Source organism: Urocitellus parryii, chromosome 7 (genome assembly GCF_045843805.1).
Source record: "Urocitellus parryii isolate mUroPar1 chromosome 7, mUroPar1.hap1, whole genome shotgun sequence".
In the NCBI taxonomy this organism is placed as follows: domain Eukaryota; kingdom Metazoa; phylum Chordata; class Mammalia; order Rodentia; family Sciuridae; genus Urocitellus; species Urocitellus parryii.
The window spans coordinates 1502053-1523450 of NC_135537.1; the positions used below are offsets into that span (position 1 = coordinate 1502053).

General features: G+C 53.2%; 1 protein-coding gene and 1 long non-coding RNA gene across 2 annotated transcripts; one reads left to right on the forward strand and one right to left on the reverse strand.

Moving 5' to 3' along the window:
• The first annotated feature begins 3284 nt into the window (after positions 1–3284).
• LOC144255810 (uncharacterized) lies at positions 3285–15998 on the forward strand. The gene is made up of 2 exons (XR_013343947.1): positions 3285–3815; positions 15579–15998. It is a non-coding gene; the product is annotated as an uncharacterized LOC144255810 (long non-coding RNA).
• Positions 6122–9719, reverse strand: Gpihbp1 (glycosylphosphatidylinositol anchored high density lipoprotein binding protein 1). The gene is made up of 5 exons (XM_026409878.1): positions 9674–9719; positions 7938–8041; positions 7471–7590; positions 6887–7000; positions 6122–6791 (listed from the first exon to the last, which is right to left on the reverse strand). The coding sequence occupies exons 2-5, from the start codon at positions 7987–7989 to the stop codon at positions 6229–6231; spliced, it is 849 nt and encodes a 282-aa protein (XP_026265663.1). The 5' UTR covers positions 7990–8041; positions 9674–9719; the 3' UTR covers positions 6122–6228.
• Positions 15999–21398: the final 5400 nt, after the last annotated feature.

A 21398-nucleotide genomic window follows, 5' to 3' on the forward strand; every position in this document is an offset into this window, starting at 1 on the left:
AGCTGTTGGGACTTCGCGCCTCCAGCCCTGGGAGGTCAGAGAGCCTCTTCCCTAGGAGGCCCAGCTGCAGGCGTTCCCCATGTGGCCATGGGAAAGGTACAGAGCTCAAACGCGGGACTCCTCGGAGCCCGCTCAGCCTGCAGCTGGTCTCCTGCGCCTGCCAAGCCTGGGTCTCCCCGGCCGCCCTGGCCGCCCTGGCCTCCCCCGGCCGCGGAGGCAGGAGGGCCGCTGGGGCCCGGTCCGCGGTCCCCCGTGCTCAGGGGTAGGCAGCCCGGAAAGCGCTCCGCCAAAGGCTTCTCCGCATAGTCCAGTCCAGCGAGGTCCATACCTGCAATATTCTCCCCAGCAGGACTTTCCGAGGCTGCTTTCTTTGCTTTTTAATTAAAACTTTTAAGTAAAAGGTAATTGTATATTCGCGCCCGGTTTTAAGAAATAATAGAGAGCCGGGCACCGTGGCGCAAGCCTGTGATCCCAGCTACCGGGAGGCTGCAGTAGGAGGGTCCCGAGTGGGAGGCGAGTCTAGACAATTTAGTGAGAGGTCTTCATGAATTTGGGGCGTGGCTCCGAGGTGGAGCCCTTGCCTAGCAAGCAGAGGCCCGGAGTTCCGTCCCCAGTAACTCAGATGACCAGGATGATGATATACTGAGCAATCAGTTGTACACTTTGCTGAGTTTCCTCCAAGAATGTCACTTTGCCTGACTAGTTCGATATCACATTCAGATCCTTAGCAGCGCTGATCTGTTCTCTTCATTTTTTAAACTAACGCTGCAATGAAGTCGGGGACCCTCACCCCGCCCCGGAACTTTCCTTTTCTCCCTGGGTGTCCCTCTGTAGATGTTCCCTCCTATTTATTGCTGAAGTGCCCTCTGGTGTGTGCATCACAGTTTGACCATTCACCCTAGGAGTGACTGGGATTGGCACTGTTTCCAGTTTGGGATTGTAACAAAGTTGCTATAAACACTCATGTTCAGGCTTTTGTTTGAAGGTAACCTTCATATCACTGGGATCAGTGCCCAGGAGTGCAATGAGTAGGTCATATGGTAATTGCACATTTAGGGTGTTTTTTTTTTTTTGTATTTATTTTTTAGTTGTACACAATACCTTTATTTTGTTTATTTATTTTTATGTGGTGTTGAGGATCGAACTCAGGGCCTGGCACATGCTAGGCAAGTACTCTACTGCTGAGCCACAACCCCAGCCCTGCACATTTAGTTTTGTAAGAATCAGCCACACTCTTTTCTAGAGTGGCCATACAACTTCCCCTTGCCACCAGTAGTATGTGTGTATGGCCTCATTTCCCTGCACCCACCCCAGTTTGGTGGTTCTACTATTATTTTGGCCATTCTGTGTGGTGTGTGGGGACACCTCCCTGTGGTTTTAATTTGTGTCTTCAGGGCTAGTGGTGATGGGTCTCTCCACATGCCTGTTGTGGTCTGCTTGTCTTTCCCCTCTGAGCTGGGTAGTTGTTCCCTCATGAGGTGGTAGGTAGATGCACTGTAGATATGATCTTGTCCCATGTGTGGATTGCAGAGATGCTCCCACTCCCGTTTGTTCCTGTGTCCCCTCCCTGGGTCTTTTGCTGAGTGGTTTCTATTTTGGTATGGCTGCCCACCATGTTCATGGGATAATTGGGCTGGAGCGCGCTGGACTGTGTGGTCCCAGCTTCTCTTTGCTGAACACCTGAGACACTAAAGCACCTTTTCCTTAGGGAGCCTCTGCAGCCAAGCTGGAAGGTCAAGCCTACCTCCCACATCCCTGACTTCCAGGAGCTCTCTCTGGACCAGTGGCACCCTGCCCCACCCTACAGTCTGGTGGGCAGGAGCTGTTTATGTGCACAGCATGAGGAGGTACTGTCTCCCATGGCACCAAGCAGGTGATGTCTCTTCTGGAAAGTTCCTGAGAGTTGTCTGTGTTGGGACCTGGGTGCAGAGGAGAGGGAAGCCTAGCTCTGCCTCTGGTGGTGCCCCCTGTTCCCGTGTTCAGCAGCTTCTGCAAGCCCTTGTGGTCTCTGAGGGCACTGATAACGAGTCTCCTTCCTCAGGAATTTCCTGCTCTGGGGACAGTGCCTGCCTCAGCAAGTTCTCATAGTCCAGGGCCAGGAGCAGGAGGTGCCTGTGGACTGCGGCTTCCTGTCCGGGGAGGCAGGAAATCCCCAAGGAACTTTAGAGGAGTCAAGTTCCTGGCCTGTGTCTCCCTTCAGTAGAGCAGGGATGGGTAGGTGACTCTGGAGTAGGAATGAACACTCAAGACACACCTGATCTGAGGAGCCCTTGGGTACTGTAGGTGACTTATTTTCCCAGACCTGTCCATTGGGCCCCAGGAAGGGTCTGCATACCCCACAGAGCCCCCTCCCGACTCCCTGGAGCCAGGCACGGGCACCCTGCACTCTTGAGCCAGCCGATCATGATGGGTCCTGTGCAAGGAGGGAACACTGTGTGGTGCTGGGCCTGCTCCCAGGGGCTGGTCTGCAGCCTGTGCCCCCTTCCTTCCCAGGTACCACTGGCCCCTGGGGCAGACGGGTCACTCCTTATGGTAGTACCCCTGCAGATGCCTCTGCCAGAGCCAAGCCACATGTCTCCAGCTTGTGTCCCCATGCTTCCTGATCCCAGGTGAGGATGAGGGTCAGCTAAATGACCGTGTGAGGACAACTGGCACAGGGCAGCTTACAGTAGCCTGCTCAGCCCCTCAGGCCTTAGGCAGAAGTCCACTTTTCCTAGACTTCCAGATAGACATGTCCTGACGGGCCACTCCAGGCGCCGTGCTCCCAGACATCTGCCATCCTTGTGGTTAGCCAGAGGCCAGCAGGACGTGTATGTACCTGTACACTGGGTGTGAGTGACAAATGTGTGTGGGTAACTGCTGAGTGTGGTGGTCAGTGCTGCGGGCTCCCTGGAAGCACCGGACCCCCTGCCTTCCCAGTCTCAAGTGCCACAAGCTCTGTCACGGTGCCCGGGTTCCTAGGAGTCGTGTGCTGCCCTGCTCCTCTTCCTGCCTCACGGTGTGGCTGTATTTGGAGAGGCGAGTTTTCATAGAGGCGTCCGAGGTAAAACGAGGTCATCAGAGTGAGCCATAGGAGGACACCCAGAGAGGACGAGTGCACATGTGTCCAGGAGAAACCAGCTCCACCCACTTCTTGACCTTAGACTCCAGCCCCAGAGCCGTGAGGAGGGACTTCTCTGTCACTTTACCCCTGCCCTGGCATTCACTGGGCAGCTGGAGGCCCTCCCAGTGTGGCTGCTGTTCTCCCTGGGACCCCACCCTGTTCCCAGGCCCCCACCCCCACATGGAATGAGGCTGGCCGTCTCCTCCCTGAAGAGCTCCGCTCGGCTCCGGCCGTTCACTGCTTCCTGGTCACAGCAGAGGTGGACCCGAGGCTCTCTGCACCAGGGTCTGAGGTGGAAGGCTGCATTCTCTGACTGAAGGGGGACGAGGAGGGATGGACAGGGAGGCACCGAGCTGCCCTTGGCACTCCTGCGGTTAGCACGAGCCCCACCCTAAGCCTGCCCTAAAGTGCCCACACAAGAGCCCCCCCATGCTGCCAGAACCTGAGGGCAACCACAAAGAGGTCTCTGTGGGCCGAGCTTCCTCAGGAGCCCACAGTGGTTCCCTGTCCAAGCTTGGGGTCTGGAATAGGAGTGGAAATGTCCCCAGTGCTCTGCCAGACAATAGGAGGCCCTCTCCCAGGATTCTGTGCATGGACCATGCTCAGGCTGGTGGTTCCAGGAGGAAAATGAAGGAGACTGCCACTGACACCCACCAGGCGTGGCCTGGACTCCTGCCAGGTGTGGCTGCAAGGACCCCAGGCCAGGTGGGAGGTAAGTGCCTTCTCAATACGTGCACAGGTGGCTGTGGTCACCTGGACTGGAGAGGGGACCAGGGCTTCCTGCGTCACCGTGTGGGGTACACCCGACTTTCTCCAACAGGCCAAGCTGCACACCCCTCCTGGGTGTCCTTGGGCTGGCTGGGCTGGCTTCTGTGAGCCCAGGTCAGGGATAATCTCTGCTGACCACACTTGTGCCCGAGGAGTTCGTCCAGCCCTGCCAGGCCCTTGTCCTTCTGGCTCCGGGCCTCTGCTCTGGGCAGGGATCTTAGCCCGTGCTCATGCCCCCTGCCTGGCAGACAGAGCACTGGGGCCCAGGGCAGGGAGAGGGGTGGTCTGTTTCCTAACAGCTTGCCATGGTGGCAGCTGAGCCAGGTGTTCAGGACAGCGGCAGCTCAAGGCAGAGAATCTCTGCCACCACCCAGTTGCTGTCACGCATGTGGGGATGTGCCAGGTTAGGTCTGCGGTTACCTTCACCCCAGCCAGGAGACCCCGGAGTTTGCTGAGTTGATGCTGTGAGCACAAGCAGCAAGAGCTGCTCTCTGCATGTCAGGTCCCTTCATATGGAGGTGGAGTTGTGCTTCCCTGGAGCCATGGCGTGCACCAAGGCCTGGACACCAGAGGCTGCGGAGAAGCAAGGCTTGAGGGAAGAGTGCAAGAGGTTGCTGCTAACAGGCTCCCTAGCCCCTCAGGAGGCTGGAGCCAGAGGATAGCAAGTTCAAGACCAGCCTCGGCAATGTAGCAATATCGTGCCTCAAAAAATAAGAAGGGCTGGAGGTGTAGCTCAGTGGTAGAGTGCTTGCCTGGCATGCACAAGGTGCTGGATTCAGCTCTCTCACACTCACACATGCATGCACAAATGCACACGAGGCTCTGGGGCTTCATGTGGGTAGAAGGCCTTTGTGTGCATAGCCAGGCCCCTCTGAGGGGTGAAGGGCCAGGCTTTTGCCTGGGGAGCTGTGTGACACAATTCAGAACCTTCAGGGACCCAGTTCTGCAGCCAGATCCTAGGCTGGGGGCACGCAGATGCCCAGGCAGAGATGGAGCTCAGAGCTTCTCCAGCCGTCTGCTAAGCTGCTCCGCAGTAGTGTGAAGTCAGAATCGTGAGACTGAAAGTGGGGCCTGCTGGGAGGCACCTAATCACTCCCTGACGCCTGCGTCTGTGCCAAGAGCAGGTCTGCTCCCCACTCAGTCCCCAAGAGCCGGAGTCTTAGGCCTGGTGGGTGCTGGGCAGGTCCTGCTCTGTCTCTCCTGCCTACCCTCCGATCTGTGCACCTCGGACCTCCAGTCTCAGGGTCCTTCCTTTTACCTTCTGTTCCCCCCCATGGTGGTGAGCACAGGCTGCGGCTGCGTGTGGGGGTTGGACACCTGTGGCCCCTGGGAGGGTCCTGTGTATGGATGGTCAAGGCCCCTGGGCAGGAGAGCTGTGTTTAGACATTGTCCCGGAGTCCAGCAATGCCCCTGCTCTTCCACAGCCAGGTGTGGTCCCAGCCACATGTGGGAGTCCTGAGGAGCATAGGCCTGTGTGAAATGGCAAGTGGCCAGGCCAGTCTGGACACGGGCTGGCTGTGCCTCTTCAGGGGGGGGCCTCTTCATTCTCAATACTTTCCCTAATGTGGCTTTAAAACAGACTCAACTTTAAACCCTAGTCTTGAGGAGCCTGAATCTACACTGCAGGGCCAGGAGTTGGCCGGGAGTCCAGCCCAGGCTGCAGCGTTCCAGTCTGGCTTCTGCAGTCTGGACAAGGTCCCAACAAGTGCCCCTCCTGGTGGACCATGCCTCCTTGAATCCTGTAGTCAGGCTTTATCCATGGCTCCTAGACACAGCCAGACACAGGGTTGGTATCCAGAGAGGGTAACAATCCCCAGGCCCTAATCCTTAGGACCCACAGATGCTGCCTCAGCAGCACAATGGAGAGGAGGATCTGAGAGGAGGTTGCTCTGGGTGGTACAGGTGGACCCTGAACATGTCATGGGGGCTCTGGAGGGAGTCAGAGGGGTCTGCTGCAGAGGATATGGAGCCCTGGAGCCAGCACCTTGATTTCACGTGTCTGGCCTTCAGTGTGGAGCGTGGACTTGTGTTGTTTTTAGTCTGTGGTAATTTGCTACAGTGGCCATGGCCCTGATGGTGGTATGGGGTCCAGCCCCACCTCGCCACTCTAGATGGCTGGATGACAGAGGGTGGCCCGTCCCAGAGCCTCTGGTGTCCTGCTCTCTGTCCTCAGGACTGACGTCCTGTGTTGGCTACAACAGGACCTTGGGAGGGATTGCAGACACACTGGCCAAGAGAGCCCGAGCTGGCTGGGTCATGAAGGACATTCCAGGTTTATTCTCAGGCTGGAGATGGGGTAGGGGAGGCACTGGACAGAGCGCCAGGCCAGGGCCTAAGTGGTAGGAGAGGGCAAGTCTTCAGGCCCCCGTTGCCCAAAGGTTGGTGAGGAGGCTGAGCAGGAGGGCTGTACCCACATTTTGGGGACATCCTAGGGGGCCACCTGCCCTGCCACCCTGGGGACGGCCAGCTCCACCACTCTGGGGATGTCCAGGCCTGCTGCCCTGGGGATGGCCAGTTCCACTATCTTGGGTGCTGCCTGCCTTGCCTCCCTGGGGATGGCCAGCCCCACCACTCCGGGGATGTCCAGGCCTGCTGTCCTGGGGATGGCCAGCCCCACCGCCCTGGGGATGGCCAGTTCCGCTGTCTTGGGGGCTGTCTGCCTCTCCTTCCTGGGGATGGCCAGCTCTGCCATCTTGGGAGCTTCCTGCCCTGCCTCCCTTGGGATGGCCAGCTCCACCGTCCTGTGGGCTGCCTGCCCTGCCACCCAGAGGATCCCGGATTTGGGGCCTCTGCCAGGGTGGGACATTGCACAGGGTGGACTGGCAGCAGGTCTTGGTCATCTGGGTTCCATCTACTGTCTTGATGATAGGCTGGCACGTGTCCACACACCACATGGAGTAGGTGGTCAGGAAACCTGAGTCTGGGGGAAGGTGGAGAACAGGTGCTGAAGTAGGGGCACAGAGGTGGGCTCCTGCCCTGGGGGCCACCAAGTGTGTGCCAGCTACATCCACTCACCTGTGTTTCCGTGGGAGATCAGTGTGATGCAGGAGGCGTTTCTAGGGCAGCTCTGCATGTGGGTGCAGTTCTCGCCCCTGTGCAGGGACTGGCAGAAGTAGCACTGCAGGCGCTCTGTGGGCGCGGCCTGCTCAGCAGGGCAGGGTCTGCAGGGCCTTTTCAAGCAAGCCCCATCCACCCTTCCCCTGAGCCACTCCCAGGGCCTACCCTGGGGGCCCCTTGCTGGGGGTTCTTGAAGGATGAGCCAGGATGAGGCATGGGGACAGCAGGGTGAACTTTCTGTGCCTCCATTGGTTACCTGCTCTGTGGCAGTGCCCCAGGCCCCAGGCCCCAGGCCCCAGGCCCCTGCCATTGGCCTTGAGGGCTTGGAGGTGCATCTGAGAACTCTGGGCAGGCAGCCTGGCACTTGAAGGCTACGGGACAGAGAGCAGCCTGGGGCAGGCAAGGACTCCTGGTGTGGGACAAGCCCTGGCAGTGTGCTGCGCCTGCGTTCTCTCTGCTCCACCCTCAGGGCGAAGGTGAGGACAGAGGCTCCCTCCAGCCAGGCAGGGGGACAGGGCCCTGGGCCGGGTGGTGAAGGGTACCTGTGCCAGGGGCCACGTTGGTCTCCTCGTCCTCCTCGTCGTCGTCATCATAACCGTAGCTGTCCGGCCCCAAGTCCATGTCATCAGCATCTTCCTCCGGTGCCTGTCCACACCCTGGCCCTGCAGGGACGCCTATAAACCTCAGCTACCCAGGTACAGAGGATATACACTCGAGTGGAGTGCCCCCCACCCCCGTCCACCCTTCTCTCCATGGGTTGTGTGGTTCACAGAAGAGGAAACAGACCAGAAGTGAGCATGTTCCCAAAGCCCTGTAGTGCTGGGGAAGAGGGGAACCTGGTCCCAGCTGGGGCCATGATTCTGGGGGCCCAGGACAGCCTTACCCACCTCCTTCTAGCCTGGGGACACCAGCCTCATCCCTCCTTCTCCCCAAACCCATGCCTTGTCCCCAGACTGGGGGCCCATGGGGCTCCCAGGGCCAGGACTACACCACCCCCTCATGCCCGCACCTGATTGCCCGCACAGCAGCAGGGCCAGGAGGACAGCCCTGAGCACCTCCATCCTGCTGGGCGCTGCTGGATGCACTCTGCTGGTCCTCACTCAGGGCTCGAATCTGCAGTAAGTGGGACGAAGGGCATTGACGGGGCTTCCGTGGCCCCCACCAGCTCCAGCTTCAAACAATGGGCCTTACGCTGTTTGAAGGCACCATGCCAAGGACATTGCTTTCCTCCAGGACCTCTGGGGCTGGAGGGGGAGGGGAAGTCACTGTGTCAGTCTTGGGGCATCCTGTCCACCTGTGCTGCACCTGTGGCCTGGGGGGCTGCAGAAGGTGAATGCAGCCTCAGGGGCCTCCTGGCCCCGCCATGGCTCCTGGGCCCTGGAGCCTCAGCTTTGCCATGCAGCCTGGGGCAGTGCCTCTCTGTCCCTTCCTCCTAGGGACCCTGGCCACACAGCCACAGGGGCTTGGGTGTCAGGCACCTGCACCCTAGTGGGCATCCCGCTTGGGGTGTCAGAGTGCTCAGGTGGCCCCCTTCCCACCTCCTTGCCTGTGCGCTGGCTGGGACCAGGGCCTCCGCTGTCCCTGTCCTCAGGCCTTTGCCCTCACTGTTCCTCTGCCTGGAATGCTGTTCCTGCTGTACCCACGTGGCTGTGCCTGCCTCATTGTCCCCACTCATGTGTCCTCTCCCTAGATAGCCTTTGCCAGCCACCCCGTCTCAGCCCCATTCTTTCTGGGTATCCTGCCATGGTGAGGCTGTTCAAGGCAAGTCCCCTGGTCTCCTTGCGCCTGAGCTACAGCTGGCTGGGGAGGACAAGGGGTCTCTTTGGGATTGCTGGGACACACCTTCCTTGGCCTTCTGCTGGGGCAGCCACCAGCCCCAGTCTCCCTGTGGGTGTCCCCATGCCTCTGGGGAGGTGCAGACTGCAGCATTGGGGCTTCCCCTTTCCTGAGGGGGCAGAGGCAGATGCTGGACAGGAGCCCAGTAGGGGTCCAGCCCCCCACCTCCAGCAGCTTCCCGTAGGTACTATGGTCTGGGCAGGCAGGATTGGATTCCAGGGAGGCCCTGTTAGGGAGGCAGGGCCCCCCACCTGCCACCCTCCATGGTCCCAGGCCAGCTGAGCAGCCTCCTCCTGAGCCCAGCGCCTCCTTGGCCATCCCAGGCCTAGGCCAGAGCTCTTGAGTATTGTGGAGCGAAGACAAACATTGGACTCGCTAAAATTAGCCTTGGTTGTTTGATCCTCCACAACTCTAGGGGGCAGTGGTGTGGCCAGTTTTCTTTCCCATAAGGACCTAGGCTGCGAGGACACACCCTCCTGGTTCTGGAATGCATACCCCTGTGTGCCCAGCACACACTGTTCCCCCTGCCCAGACCAGGAGAGGCTGTGGATCTGGCTCAGCACTCATGGGAGCTGACACCTGGCCAGGCCAGGGCCTATGACCAATGATGGTGACACGGCTCCCTGCCATGACTCCTCCATGGCAGACTCCTGGTGCCCCCAGCACTGCCCCCCAGTCTGAAGGTGGAAATGGCCAGTTCAGTGTGTGCAGAGCCCAGCTCACCTCCACCAGGCTTCACTCAAGCTCCCCAGGGCAGGGCCCCTGAGGCTCTCAGGACAAGGGCTGAGGGCTTGTGGCCCTGAGGATGGTTCCTGCAGGACCTCTGACCCCTCCCAGCCCACATTTACCCCTTGGCCATACCCATGCCCCAAAGTGCCCTCAGAAACAGCCAGTCACCCAGCCCCCTACCTGCAGACTCCTGTGCCTCTGGGCCCTGACCTTGCCTCTGCTCCCAGGCTTGGTGGGGCTTGATGAGAGCCACAGTGGAAGGGGTCCCAGCAAACTTCCAGCTGCCAGCTGATGATTGGCTCACAGGGGCCCCAGCAAACTTCTAGCTGCCAACTGATTGGCTCCTGTGCGGTGATGCTCATTGGGCTGTTTCCCTGCCCTTTCAGACCATGGAGCTGCTCATTGGGGGACTTTTTTTTGGCTCCGCCCACGTGACCCAGCCAATCGGCCTCAAGAGCAGGAGGAGTGGGGGAGGTGGAGAGGCTTGTGGGAAGCCGGTGGTGGCAGTTGGGCTCTGAAGGTTTTCCTGAGGAGCTGTTTTGTTTGGCGTTTGTGGTTCTAAAAATAAAGTTCGTTTCTTTTGACAAGTGGCTCCTGAATTGTGCCCAGCCAGACTGCGGCATTTGGTGGCCCATATGGGGAGCGACTGAGGGTAAGTGATAAGGTAAACTGCTCGCCCCTGAGGGCAGGGCGAGAGGATGAGTAGCCATTTTAAGATTCTTCTTTCTTTTTGTTTTGCTTTTGTTTTAAGTTGCCTGTCCCTGGAGATGAGTGAGACGGAAGAAAAACCGCTCACATCTGAGGAAAAACTGTTTGTGTCTGAGGAACAGATAGGGAGAAAGGACGGATGCACACGTCAGGAGGATAGAAAGGCTGATATAATGACTTTGTGTTGTTCCATTTTTATTTCACTCTGTCTCGGTTTTGTTTGGCGTCATCTTGTTGGGTTGTATTATAGTAGAAATATGGGATCAGAAATTAGTAAAAAACAAACCGAAAGAGTGTTAAGTAAATTGTTAGAGGAAGGAGGCATCTCAGTAAAACCAAGAGCAGTCAGGGCATACGTTGATACAATACAAAAATGTAGCCCATGGCTTTTGGAGGAGGAGTTGTTAGATATATCACAGTGGGACCATCATGGTGAAGATTTAAAAAGAATGGAAAAGAAAAGCCCAGGGACTCTGCCAGTTGGCACATTGCCACTGTGGATGTTGGTATCTGGTTTGCTTAGTCCAAAGCCTTCAGTTCAGACAATGGTAGAGGAAGGAGAAGACATATTGATTCAAGTAAAAGAGACGGTCTCTCAAGTTAGTCAGAGGAAAAGATTCACGTAAAAGAGAAGGTCTCTTGAGCTAGTCAGACAGAGGAAAAGATTCAAGTGAAAGAGAAGGTCTCTCAAGTTAGTCAGACAGAGGAAAAGATTCAAGTGAAAGAGAAGGTCTCTCGAGCTAGTCAGACAAAGGAAAAGATTCAAGTGAAAGAGAAGGTCTCTCAAGCTAGTCAGACAGAGGAAGAAAGTTTAGAGCAGAAAAAGCCATCAGGGGGAAAGTTACAACAGGAGACTGCTACTAACAGCATTCTATCACCAGAGGGCGTAAGTGTCCAACCAACAGCGCCACCTCCATATGCTGGGAGGCCCCCAACCCCTGCAGTTGATAGATGGGATCCTGAGACAGGATCTCAAATATTAACATGCCCTGTATTTGAGCAGGCAGGAGGGCAGCGAATTCACCATGCTTCAAATTTCAAAAAAGTGAAGCAGCAAAAAGAGGCTGTAACAACCTATGGTCCTCAAGCACCCTTCACTGTAAGCTTGGTCGAATCCATTACCAACTTGAACATGACGGCAGCAGATTGGGCTAATATGTGTAAAGCTGTGCTATGGAAGGTTGCCAATGAGGAATTTTGCAAGGAGACGGCTAGGCAAAACGCAGCAGCTGGTAATCCTCAGAGAAATCTAGATATGTTGTTAGGAAAGGGACCTTATGAGGATCAGCAGCAACAAATTGCATATGATCCTGGCGTATACGCACAAATTGCTGTTTAGGCGGTTAGGGCATGGAAAACTTTACAAGGACATGGAGGTTTACAAGGTCAATTATCTAAGGTAATACAAGGAGCTAATGAACCTTACGCTGAATTTGTAGATAGGCTTATTCAAACAGCTACCAGAGCTTTTGGGAATACAGAACAAGCAATGCCATTAATAAAACAACTGGCTTATGAGCAAGCGAAACATTGGTGCAGAGAAGTCATTAGACCATGGAAACATGAAGATAAACACATATATTAAATTATGTAGAGACATTAATGAACAAGGGCAAGTCGTGGCAGCTGCAGTACAACAGGTTTTAGATGCCAGAGACATTAATGAACAAGGGCAAATCGTGGCAGCTGTAGTAAAACAGGCTTTAGATGCCAGGCCAAGAACATGCTACAATTGTGAACAAACAGGACATTTTAAAAGGAATTGCCCCATAGGAGGAGAGTTTAACAAAACTAGGTATCAAAGGAGTAGAATACCGGGTATTTGCCCACGATGCCGTAGAGGGAGACATTGGGCTAATGAATGCCATTCTCAAACCACCATAGAGGGTACTCCATTATCAAAAAACAGACAAGGACCAGGTGTTTACCCATGATATCGTGGAGAAAGGCATCGGGCTCCATTGCCAAAAAATGGACAGGGGAGCCCAATGCCCAAGACCACAAATATACGGGGCACTGGAGGAACCCAGCAACACCATCAGGGTAGTGCCCAGGACACATTACCCATTAAATCCCTCATCAGACAAACCAGAGGGAGCACAGGGTTGGACATCTACGCCTCTGCCAGAGCAGTACTAACTCCAGAGATGGGAGTTCAAATCATTCCCACAGGAGTAAAAGGACCTCTTCCCCAAGGAACAGTAGGCTTATTGTTGGGATGCAGTTCTTCTACTCTAAAAGGACTTATGATAAGTCCTGGGGTAATTGATCCCGATTATGAAGGTGAAATAAAAATTATACCTAGTTCTCCAAGAGGTATATCAGTAATTTCACCTGGAGGTAGAATAGCAAAGTTGTTAATAATACCCAGCCTGCATGATAAATTTTTTCAGTTGTACTGTAGAAAGAGGTTCCAAGGGATTAGGCTCCACAGGTGTAGATTGGGCTATGCTTTCTTTAAATTTAGACTCTTGCCCCATGCTAAAACTAAATATTCAAGGATATGAATTTAATGGGCTACTGGATACAGGTGCATACCTTAGCATCATCTCTCGTCGAGAATGGCCAAAACATTGGCCATTACAACAAGCCACTCAAAGGCTTTGAGGCCTAGGAGTGGTGACTAATCCCCTTAGAAGTGCAATGGTATTAGATTGGAAGGATCCTGAAGGATGTGAAGGAACTATACAACCATATGTATTGGATCATCTCCCTGTAAATTTATGGGGATGAGATGTCTTAGATCAATTAGGTTTGACATTAACAAATAACATCGATCAAAATGCACCCACTATTATGGCTAGACAAGGTTTTAGGAAAGGAAAAGGATTAGAAAAACAAGAACAAGGTATAGCAGCACCAATACAAATAGATCAAGGAATGGACAGACATGGGTTGGATTTTCAGAAAGGGCCACTGAGACAATAAAAATTACTTGGAAATCAGAAAGACCAGTATGGGTTCCTCAGTGGCCCCTGACTAAAGAAAAGATACAAGTAGACCATGACCTGGTCAAACAACAATTAGCAGAAGGACATATACAACCTTCTGTATCTCCCCATAATACTCCCATTTTTGTCATCAAAAAGAAATCTGGTAAATGGAGATTATTGCAAGATTTAAGAGCCATTAATAATGCGATGGTTATTATGGGACCTGCTCAATCGGGGATTCCTCAATTGTCTGCTTTGCCAAAAACCTGGTATGTTTTAGTTATAGATATTAAAGATTGTTTTTTTTCAATTCCAATTCATCCTGAGGATAGTCCATGTTTTGCATTTATTATCCCTGCACTGAATCATGAAGGTCCTGATCAGAGATATGAATGGAAAGTACTCCCTTAAGGGATGGCTAACAGCCCAACTATGTGTCAAATTTATGTTAACAAAGCAATCCAGCCACTTAGAAATCAAAATCCTGAACTACAAATATTTCACTATATGGATGACATATTATTAGCACACAAAGATAAAAACACATTGCTAGAATGTTATGCCACACTTACAAACTTATTAAAAAATTATAATCTAGAGATAGCAATAGATAAAGTACAATTAAATTTTCCAATTAATTATTTAGGAGTTCTATTATCCTCAACCATGGTCCATCCACCAAAAATTCAAATATGAGTAGATCAACTCAAATCACTTAACGACTTTCAAAAGTTATTAGGAGACATAAATTGTTAAGGCCTTGTCTAGGCATACCAACAGGAGAGTTGGGACCTTTATTTGATATCCTAAAAGGTCCATCAGATCCAAATTCACCCCGCATGTTAATGCCTGAAGCAAGAAAGGCATTAAAAATCATTGAAACATATATGGAAAATATGCATTTGGATAGAATTGATATAAGTTTGCCTTTATTATTTATTGTACTACCAACAAAAAATATTCCTACAGGAGTATTTTGGCAAAAAGGTCCATTATTGTGGATACATTTATCTTATTCTCCTAACACTATTCTTACTAGGTATCCTGAGGCTGTAGGACAATTAATACTCAAAGGAATAAAAGCAGCAAGGGGAGTGTTTGGAATTTCTCCCAATAAAATTATTATTCCTCTATACTATGAATCAAATTGATGAGTTAGCCAATGAGTTAAGTACTTGGGCAATAATCATGTGCAAATCTAATGTTTCATTTGATAACCACTTACCATCTAATCCTTTATTGTCTTTTTGGTCATTGCATCCTGTAATTTTTCCATAAATGACAATAAAAACACCTATCATGAATGCTCCAAATATATTCACTGATGGGTCAAATAATGGTACAGCAGCAATAGTTACACCTGATCAAACTTTTAGATTTTTAGTACCCAAACAATCAGCTCAAAAGGTAGAGCTTAATGCAGTATTACAAGCTTTTGTGATGTTTAAAGATTCTGTATTTAATTTATTTTCTGATAGTCAGTATATAATTAATGCTATAGTATCCCTTGAAGATGCTGGTAGGATTTCCCCTTCCTCTACTCTTTTCTCTTTGCTTTCCACTATACAAAGTCTAATCTGGGACAGAAAAGATCCATTCTTTATAGGACATATCAGGGCACATACAGGATTGCCTGGAGCCCTTAGTTTGGGCAATGATTTAGCAGATAAAACTACACATGACATACATATTTTCTCTACACTAGAAGAAGCTACAAATTTTCATAAAAAGTTCCGTGTCAATGCTAATACTTTACAAAAGCATTTTAAAATAATTAAGGAACAAGCTAGACAAATAATAAAACAATGTCAAAATTGTGTGACCTTTTTACCACAAGTTAATCTTGGAGTCAATCCTAGAGGACTGATACCTAACCATATTTGGCAGATGGACGTCACACACTTGCCAGAATTTGGAAAATTAAAATATTTGCATGATACAGTTGATACTTCTTCTGGATTTTTGATGGGCTCCCTTCATGCCGGAGAAAAAACTAAAGATATTATAGCTCATTGCTCACAAAATTTAGCCACTGTGGGCATTCCAAAACAGTTAAAAACAGATAATGGTCCTGGCTATACCTCTACCTCTTTTAAACAATTTTGCTCATAATTTGGCATTACTCACATAACAGGAATTCCGTACAATCCACAGGGACAAGGCATAGTTGAAAGAGCTCATCAAACTATTAAAATGTACTTATTAAAGCAAAAAGAGGGAATTGGGAAGGGGTATATATTCCCCAAAGATAAACTTAAAATAACCCTTTTACTCTAAACTTTTTAAATTTGGATTCATCAGGACTTAGTGCTGTGGAAAGATATATGTGTCCAAAAAATGTACATAAGCCCAAGGTACTTTGGAAGGATATTCTAACAGGACAATGGAAATGTCCTGACCCAGTGATTGTCTGGAGTCGGGGGTCTTTTTGTGTGTTTCCACAGGGAGAACAGCAGTGAATTTGGATTCCAGGGAGACTAACTAAAGCGATTTCTACAGACCAAAAAGAAGATGATTTGGCTCAAATCCATAACAGCTGTTATCCAGAACTCCAGTTTGGCTATCCTTACATCTGCGACAGAACCAGGATGCTTTTTTCAATATCTATTTTATTATTACCCTTTCTCACATCATGAAGTTCTATTTTGTTTTTTGAGCTCATACAGACCTAGGTTAATGTTTTGCTGATCAGTTCTATTTTTTGACTATAGAGTTTTTAAACATTGCAATGGAGATTTCACCAGTTAAAAGTTATAAGGCCTTTACTATTATGTTATGTGTTATACGTATTATATTATGTGTGCACACTTGTGTTTTATGTTGTATGTTTGTATGTACATATGTCCATATATCATATATGATGAGCGCTCATGAAAAAATGGATCCAAATATTTTTTTATTCACGTGATTTAAATTGTTTAATTTAAATTGGGTAAACAGCTGTTGAGGATTGTTTTAATATGTGAACAAAAAAGGAGGTTAACAGATCTGTTTGTTTACTTTCACCTTTCCTTTTTATTATATTTAATAATTCTGTTCAAGATAATGTAAATTGTTAAGAAAATTGTTTTCTTTTAGTGCCTTCTGGAATGTTACATAATTTTTTCTTTAGCAATTATTGCCAGAATTCCTATCTTCATCCCAGTGCTGGTGAAGACAAAGATAAAACCAATCTACAGCTTCTGCAATAGCCATCACTGAACTGCTTGCAGAACTTGCCTGGACTATGTGTCACTTGTATGCATTGTGAACTCACTTGTATGCATTGTGAACTATCTGTTGGTGCAGCGACTTGTGGTAGTGTTGGGGTATTTTTGCTGATGGTGTCATCGGTGGTACAATTTTTCCAAAAGGAGCTGTCAATTGGCTTGGTGTATCTTCCTCCCTTCTGCTTGTCATGGTCGTTCAACTAAAATTTGGGGGCCAACAGAGGTGAGGCAAATAACCTCACCCCCCTGCTGGTACAAAGACCTATCCACAGGTGTAACTGTATGCTGGACCGGTAGTCAATGACGGGTAAGATCCAATTGCAATGGTACCAACCTAAGACAGGAGGCTGACGCTTTGAGGTCAGCTCATTTGATGAATGGTAAGGACCATATGTACTATTGGACAACCTAAGGCAGGCACGGTCCCCAAGCCACACGCTTGTTGTTTAAACAGAGAGGGGGAGATGTTGAGAGCCACAGCTGAAGGCGCCCCAGCAAACTTCCAGCTGCTAGCAAACTTCCAGCTACCAGCTGATGATTGGATCACAGCGGCCCCAGCAACTTCTAGCTGCCAACTGATTGGCTCCTGTGCGGTGATGCTCATTGGGCTGTTTCCCTGCCCTTTCAGACCACGGAGCTGCTCATTGAGGGACTTTTTTTGGCTCGGCGCACGCGACCCAGCCTTCAGCCTCAAGAGCAGGAGGAGTGGGGGGAGGTGGAGAGGCTTGTGGGAAGCTGGTGGTGGCAGTTGGGCTCTGAAGGTTTTTCCTGAGGAGCTGTGTGGTTTGGCGTGTGTGGTTCTAAAAATAAAGTTCGTTTCTTTTGACAAGTGGCTCCTGAGTTGTGCCCAGCCAGACTGCGGCAGGGGCTGGCCCCTGTGGCCACTGATCTTGGGTCCCTCCTCCACGTGGGTCACACTGCCCCTTCTGGCAGCAGCAGCCCTAGGCTGAGAGCTCCATGCTGGCTGTGGACAGGGGGCATCCAGCTGTCATCCTCCTTCCAGCCGGAGATGGTGAGGTGGGGTACAGAGGCAGGTCAGTGCTGGCATTATGCTGAGGGGGTGCTGTGGGCCCTGCAGTTCTTGGGGGCTGTGTGGCCTGACCTGGGCATCATGGCACCCATGCTGGTCTCTGGGAGTATCAGACTCCTCTACGGGGAAGGTGTTAGGGAGGTGTTCCAGAGAAGGCCACTGTGGAGCTGGGGTGGGGCCAGCAGTGCCACCAGGGCATGGGGCTGGTGTGGTGTTGGGTGAGGGGCCTTTGCACAGAAGTGGGCTTCACATATGTCAGCCCTTGTGCCTGTGTCCCTGCTCTGGGCTCCCTCCACCCTCTGTAACTGACCTTCTTCCCTTCTGTCAGAGGCTAGACCCTCCTCCCCTGGGTGGGCAGGGACAGGGCGAACCCTCAGAAATGAGTGGTGGACACAGCTAGTAAGGCGCAGGCTCCTTTCCTCCCTGGAACGAGCACTCCGGAAGCAGCTGTGGGTGGGAGGACCAAGGACTTATTCCTTCACCCCACCCATACCCAGGAGCCCACGAGGGGACACATCACAGTCTCTGAGAACCTTGGTATTCCCATCCTGGACATGCACCTTCTTCTCTTGTCCTCCTCTGGCTGCCACTTCTCCCTCCATATGGTCCCATGCCCCAGGAGCCCTCAGTGTCCATTAGACACCCTTGGCGACCTGGAGACTCTTCCTTCAGCCCTGACCCCCACAGTGGAGGTGGCTAATACCCATCTGTGGTTGGCACAGCAGGCCGCAAAGTCCTTCACAGGCCTTGGTCAGTGCTGGCCCAGTCCGTGCTCTGCCCTCTCAGCAGTAGCTCAGCCCATCCTCCCTGAGAAGGCCCGTCCTCAGGCTTGAGGGCCCAAGGCTCAGCCTTCTCTACTCCCACTGCTGTGTGGGGTACTGATGTCTCCCCTAGGAAATGACGAGCCAGGTAGACTTTGTGCGTGTCATTTATTTTATCTCAGTCGACATTCATCCCTCTCACCTGACAGATAGGAAAGACTCGAAACATAATTATGCCGGTTCTCTTGTCCTAACTCAGAAAAGCAGGACGTGGATAGGTGAGGGGCTCCTTGAGCGTCCACCAAAGCTTGGCCCCTGCCTGCCCAAGCTCACAGCCAGCAGGAGGCAGCATGGGGCGACTCCCAAGTCCCTGGAAGGCAAGGAGCGGATGTGCAGAGCCTGGCCCTGCCTCCACAAGGTGGCATAGGATGTGCATGTGGCTGCAGGGCCACCAGCTGCTGCAGAACCCAAAGTCAGGGGCCCAGTGAGCAGGAGCCCCTTGTCCACCATGGTGGTCCCCAGCCTTGGTCACACAAAACCCCATGGCAGTGTCTGCACATCACAGAGGGTGGGAAGCTGGGTGGGCATGGCCACAAGGGCTCCTGGCAGGTTGAGAAACCTCAGGTAGATTCCCCTGGGGAGGGTGGAAGAGGAGGCGCCATCCCTGCAGGAGGAGGCAAGAGGGTGTGGGGTTCCTGCTCTGCACCCCGTGGTGAGGGAGCTGCCCGTCCTCACCTAGCGCTTGTGTTGGAGTCTTAGATAACCATGGGAAGGGCAGCCTCATCGAACCAAGAGGAGCTAGTCCTGCTGCTCCTTCAGGGGCCAGGATCTGGGGTGGGAGAGGGGAGGTGGGGCTTGCAGGGCCTGACCTGTGGGCCAGTCCTGGATGGTAAGACTCCCTGGGTCATGCAGGCCAGGACCAGGCTGAACGCCCTCACCCTGGAGCCATGGGCTTCAGGGGAGCTGCAGCCAGCTGTGGGGGCAGCACTCGGCCCAGCCTTGGGCCCTAGTGTGTGCACCTCGACCCTTGAATACATTCTGGAAGGAAGAGTGGGGAGCCAGAGTATAGGCCTCTGCTGCTATTCCTGGGTGGGGGGTGCCTGGCCCGGCCTCACTCCCCTCTGCAGGAGCAGTGGTGGCCACTAGCAGCCCTGTCTCTGCCTCCTTGGAGCTTCCTCAGACCACACAAGCTTCTGCTGTGCCCAGTGGGCTGACTGGCGGAGCTGGCCCTCAGCTGAAGGGCTCGGGGCTCTGCTGCATTCCTGGGCCAGACTTGCTTTCCTGAGCAAACAGAGTTGTGGGAACTTGATGTCCACAAGCCTTGTCAAGTCACATTTAACAGAGTTTCCTGGAGCAAAGGACGATTTGCACTTGGGCAGCCTTCTGAACAGGAACAGGTTCAGCTGGGCCACATGTGGGCCTGCAGTGCTATGCACAGAGGAGGGAGGGGGTACAGACCTCAGTGGCCACAGCTAGCTCCTCGAGCCCCAGGCCACACAGCATGGGGACTCAGTGCCCAGGTGTGCTTAGGCCATGTGCAGTTTGGGTTAATGCCACAGATGAGGAAGCCCAGGGAGCTACCCCAGCGCAGGTGCCCCCCCCCCCCCCCGGCCTCCATGCACCCTCCATCTCCCCAGTCAGGACTCTGCCTCCTGGGCCCTACCTGGGGGACAGACTTGGTGACATTTCACTCATGGGACTCAATGGCAATAACAAGGCTACTGGACAGAAGAGGTTGGCCAACAGAGGCCCAGGAGGAGGGCACCCTGTGGTCAGGCACGGCCTCAGCCACTGCCCCAGCCATCGGCAGAGGTTGGCGAGTCAGGGCCACACCTGCAGCAGGTACAGAGTCTGCATCACTGCCATGGGCCCCCTTCTGACTGTCCTCACCAGACCCCTAAGCTGGCCTAGGATGCTGCTGCTGCCCCAGAGCAGCCCCAGACCCTGCCACCCTCAGACTGAATGTGGCCAGGGCAAGGCTGACACCTGCAGGCACATTGTGTCCCCTGCTCAGAGCAGGACCCCACCGGACGCTGGACGTGGGGTGGGGGACTCACCGGGGGAGCAGATGGCTGTGTGGCTGGGTGTGTGGCCAGTGGGTAAAGGCAGGTTGGGTGGTGTCACTGTGCTCCTGCCCCAGGGAACTGCTGGCCCCCAGAGCCCTTCCCAAGGAGGCCCTCCTGGGCCAGACAGGAAGGACCTCAGCTGGGTCACAAGGCCTCAAGGACGAATGGTCCTTGAGCTTGCCTAGATGAGAGTGAGCTGCGGGAGGGATTGGGCAGGGCCACCCTCAGGGGCAGAACCAGTGCTTGTCCCACCCTACAGCCCAAAGACCCAGCCCTCCTAGGCGGGGAGTGGCCAAGAGGAGGGAGGCAGTCCCACTGCCCACCTTCCAGGCTGGTGCTGTCCCTCCCTGCTGGGCCAGGGCTCCTCAGCCAGCCGGGCGGCTCTGAGCCCTGCTCCCAGCAGCCCCCACCAGGCTTTAGTGCCTCAGGCCTTTGAGGTAGCACCCTGAGGCCTTTGGACCACCTTGTGATCCCCAAGTCCCCTGTGTCCCCGTGGCGGCTGAGCGTGCCAGCTGAGCTGCTGGCCTCCCTGGGCACAGCTGCTGTGTGCCAGCCTGGCAGGGTCTGGTGTCAGGTGCCCCGTTTCTTCCTGCCCTGCCCATGCCACCCTGCTGCTGCTCTCCCGCCAAGGCCTGTTCCTTCTCCTCCATCACAACCCACCTCCTACCATCCCAGCTGTAGCAGTCAAAGCCTCTAGTCTTCCTATAAGAGAACCCTACTCCCCGGCCTCCAGGCTCACAGGTGGTACCCTTGGCTGATGGTGGGGTGGACAGAAGAAAAGAGCTCTCTGCTTGTCCCTTCAGATGCCAGCAGCAAGAACACATCAGACTGATGTTCCGGCCGTGTGGATGCGTGAAGCCTCTGCACAGAATCCCACAGCTTGCAAACTGTGCGTAGTGCCTTGTGTGTGCATGCGGGGCAGGAGCTGCAAAGGGACTTCAGGTACCCTGGGATGTGCTGAGTCCTCTGCCCCTAGTGGACGTGTAACTGCCGCCAAGGCACGTAGGGCTCCTGGTTGGCGGGAGCAGAACAGGAATCTGTCAAAAGCCTTGGAGCTCAGGCTCCCGGGTGGCTGGGAGGCTGAGATGCAGGAGACCAGTGGGCCACTCTGGTCCCTCTTCCCATTGGGGTGGCTTTGGGGAGCACCTTCACTGTGGGGCTCAGTAGACCAACAACACCTTTGTGTGGCCACTTCCCA

Coding starts and splice junctions, on each gene's coding strand:
- Gpihbp1 (XM_026409878.1), bottom strand. CDS start 7,989: ATGGAGGTGCTCAGGGCTGTCCTCCTGGCCCTGCTGCTGTGCGGGCAA. Junction 7,591..7,937: donor GCTGCTGTGCGGGCAATCAG/GTGCGGGCATGA, acceptor GCGTCCCTGCAG/GGCCAGGGTGTGGACAGGCA. Junction 7,001..7,470: donor CAACGTGGCCCCTGGCACAG/GTACCCTTCACC, acceptor CCGCGCCCACAG/AGCGCCTGCAGTGCTACTTC.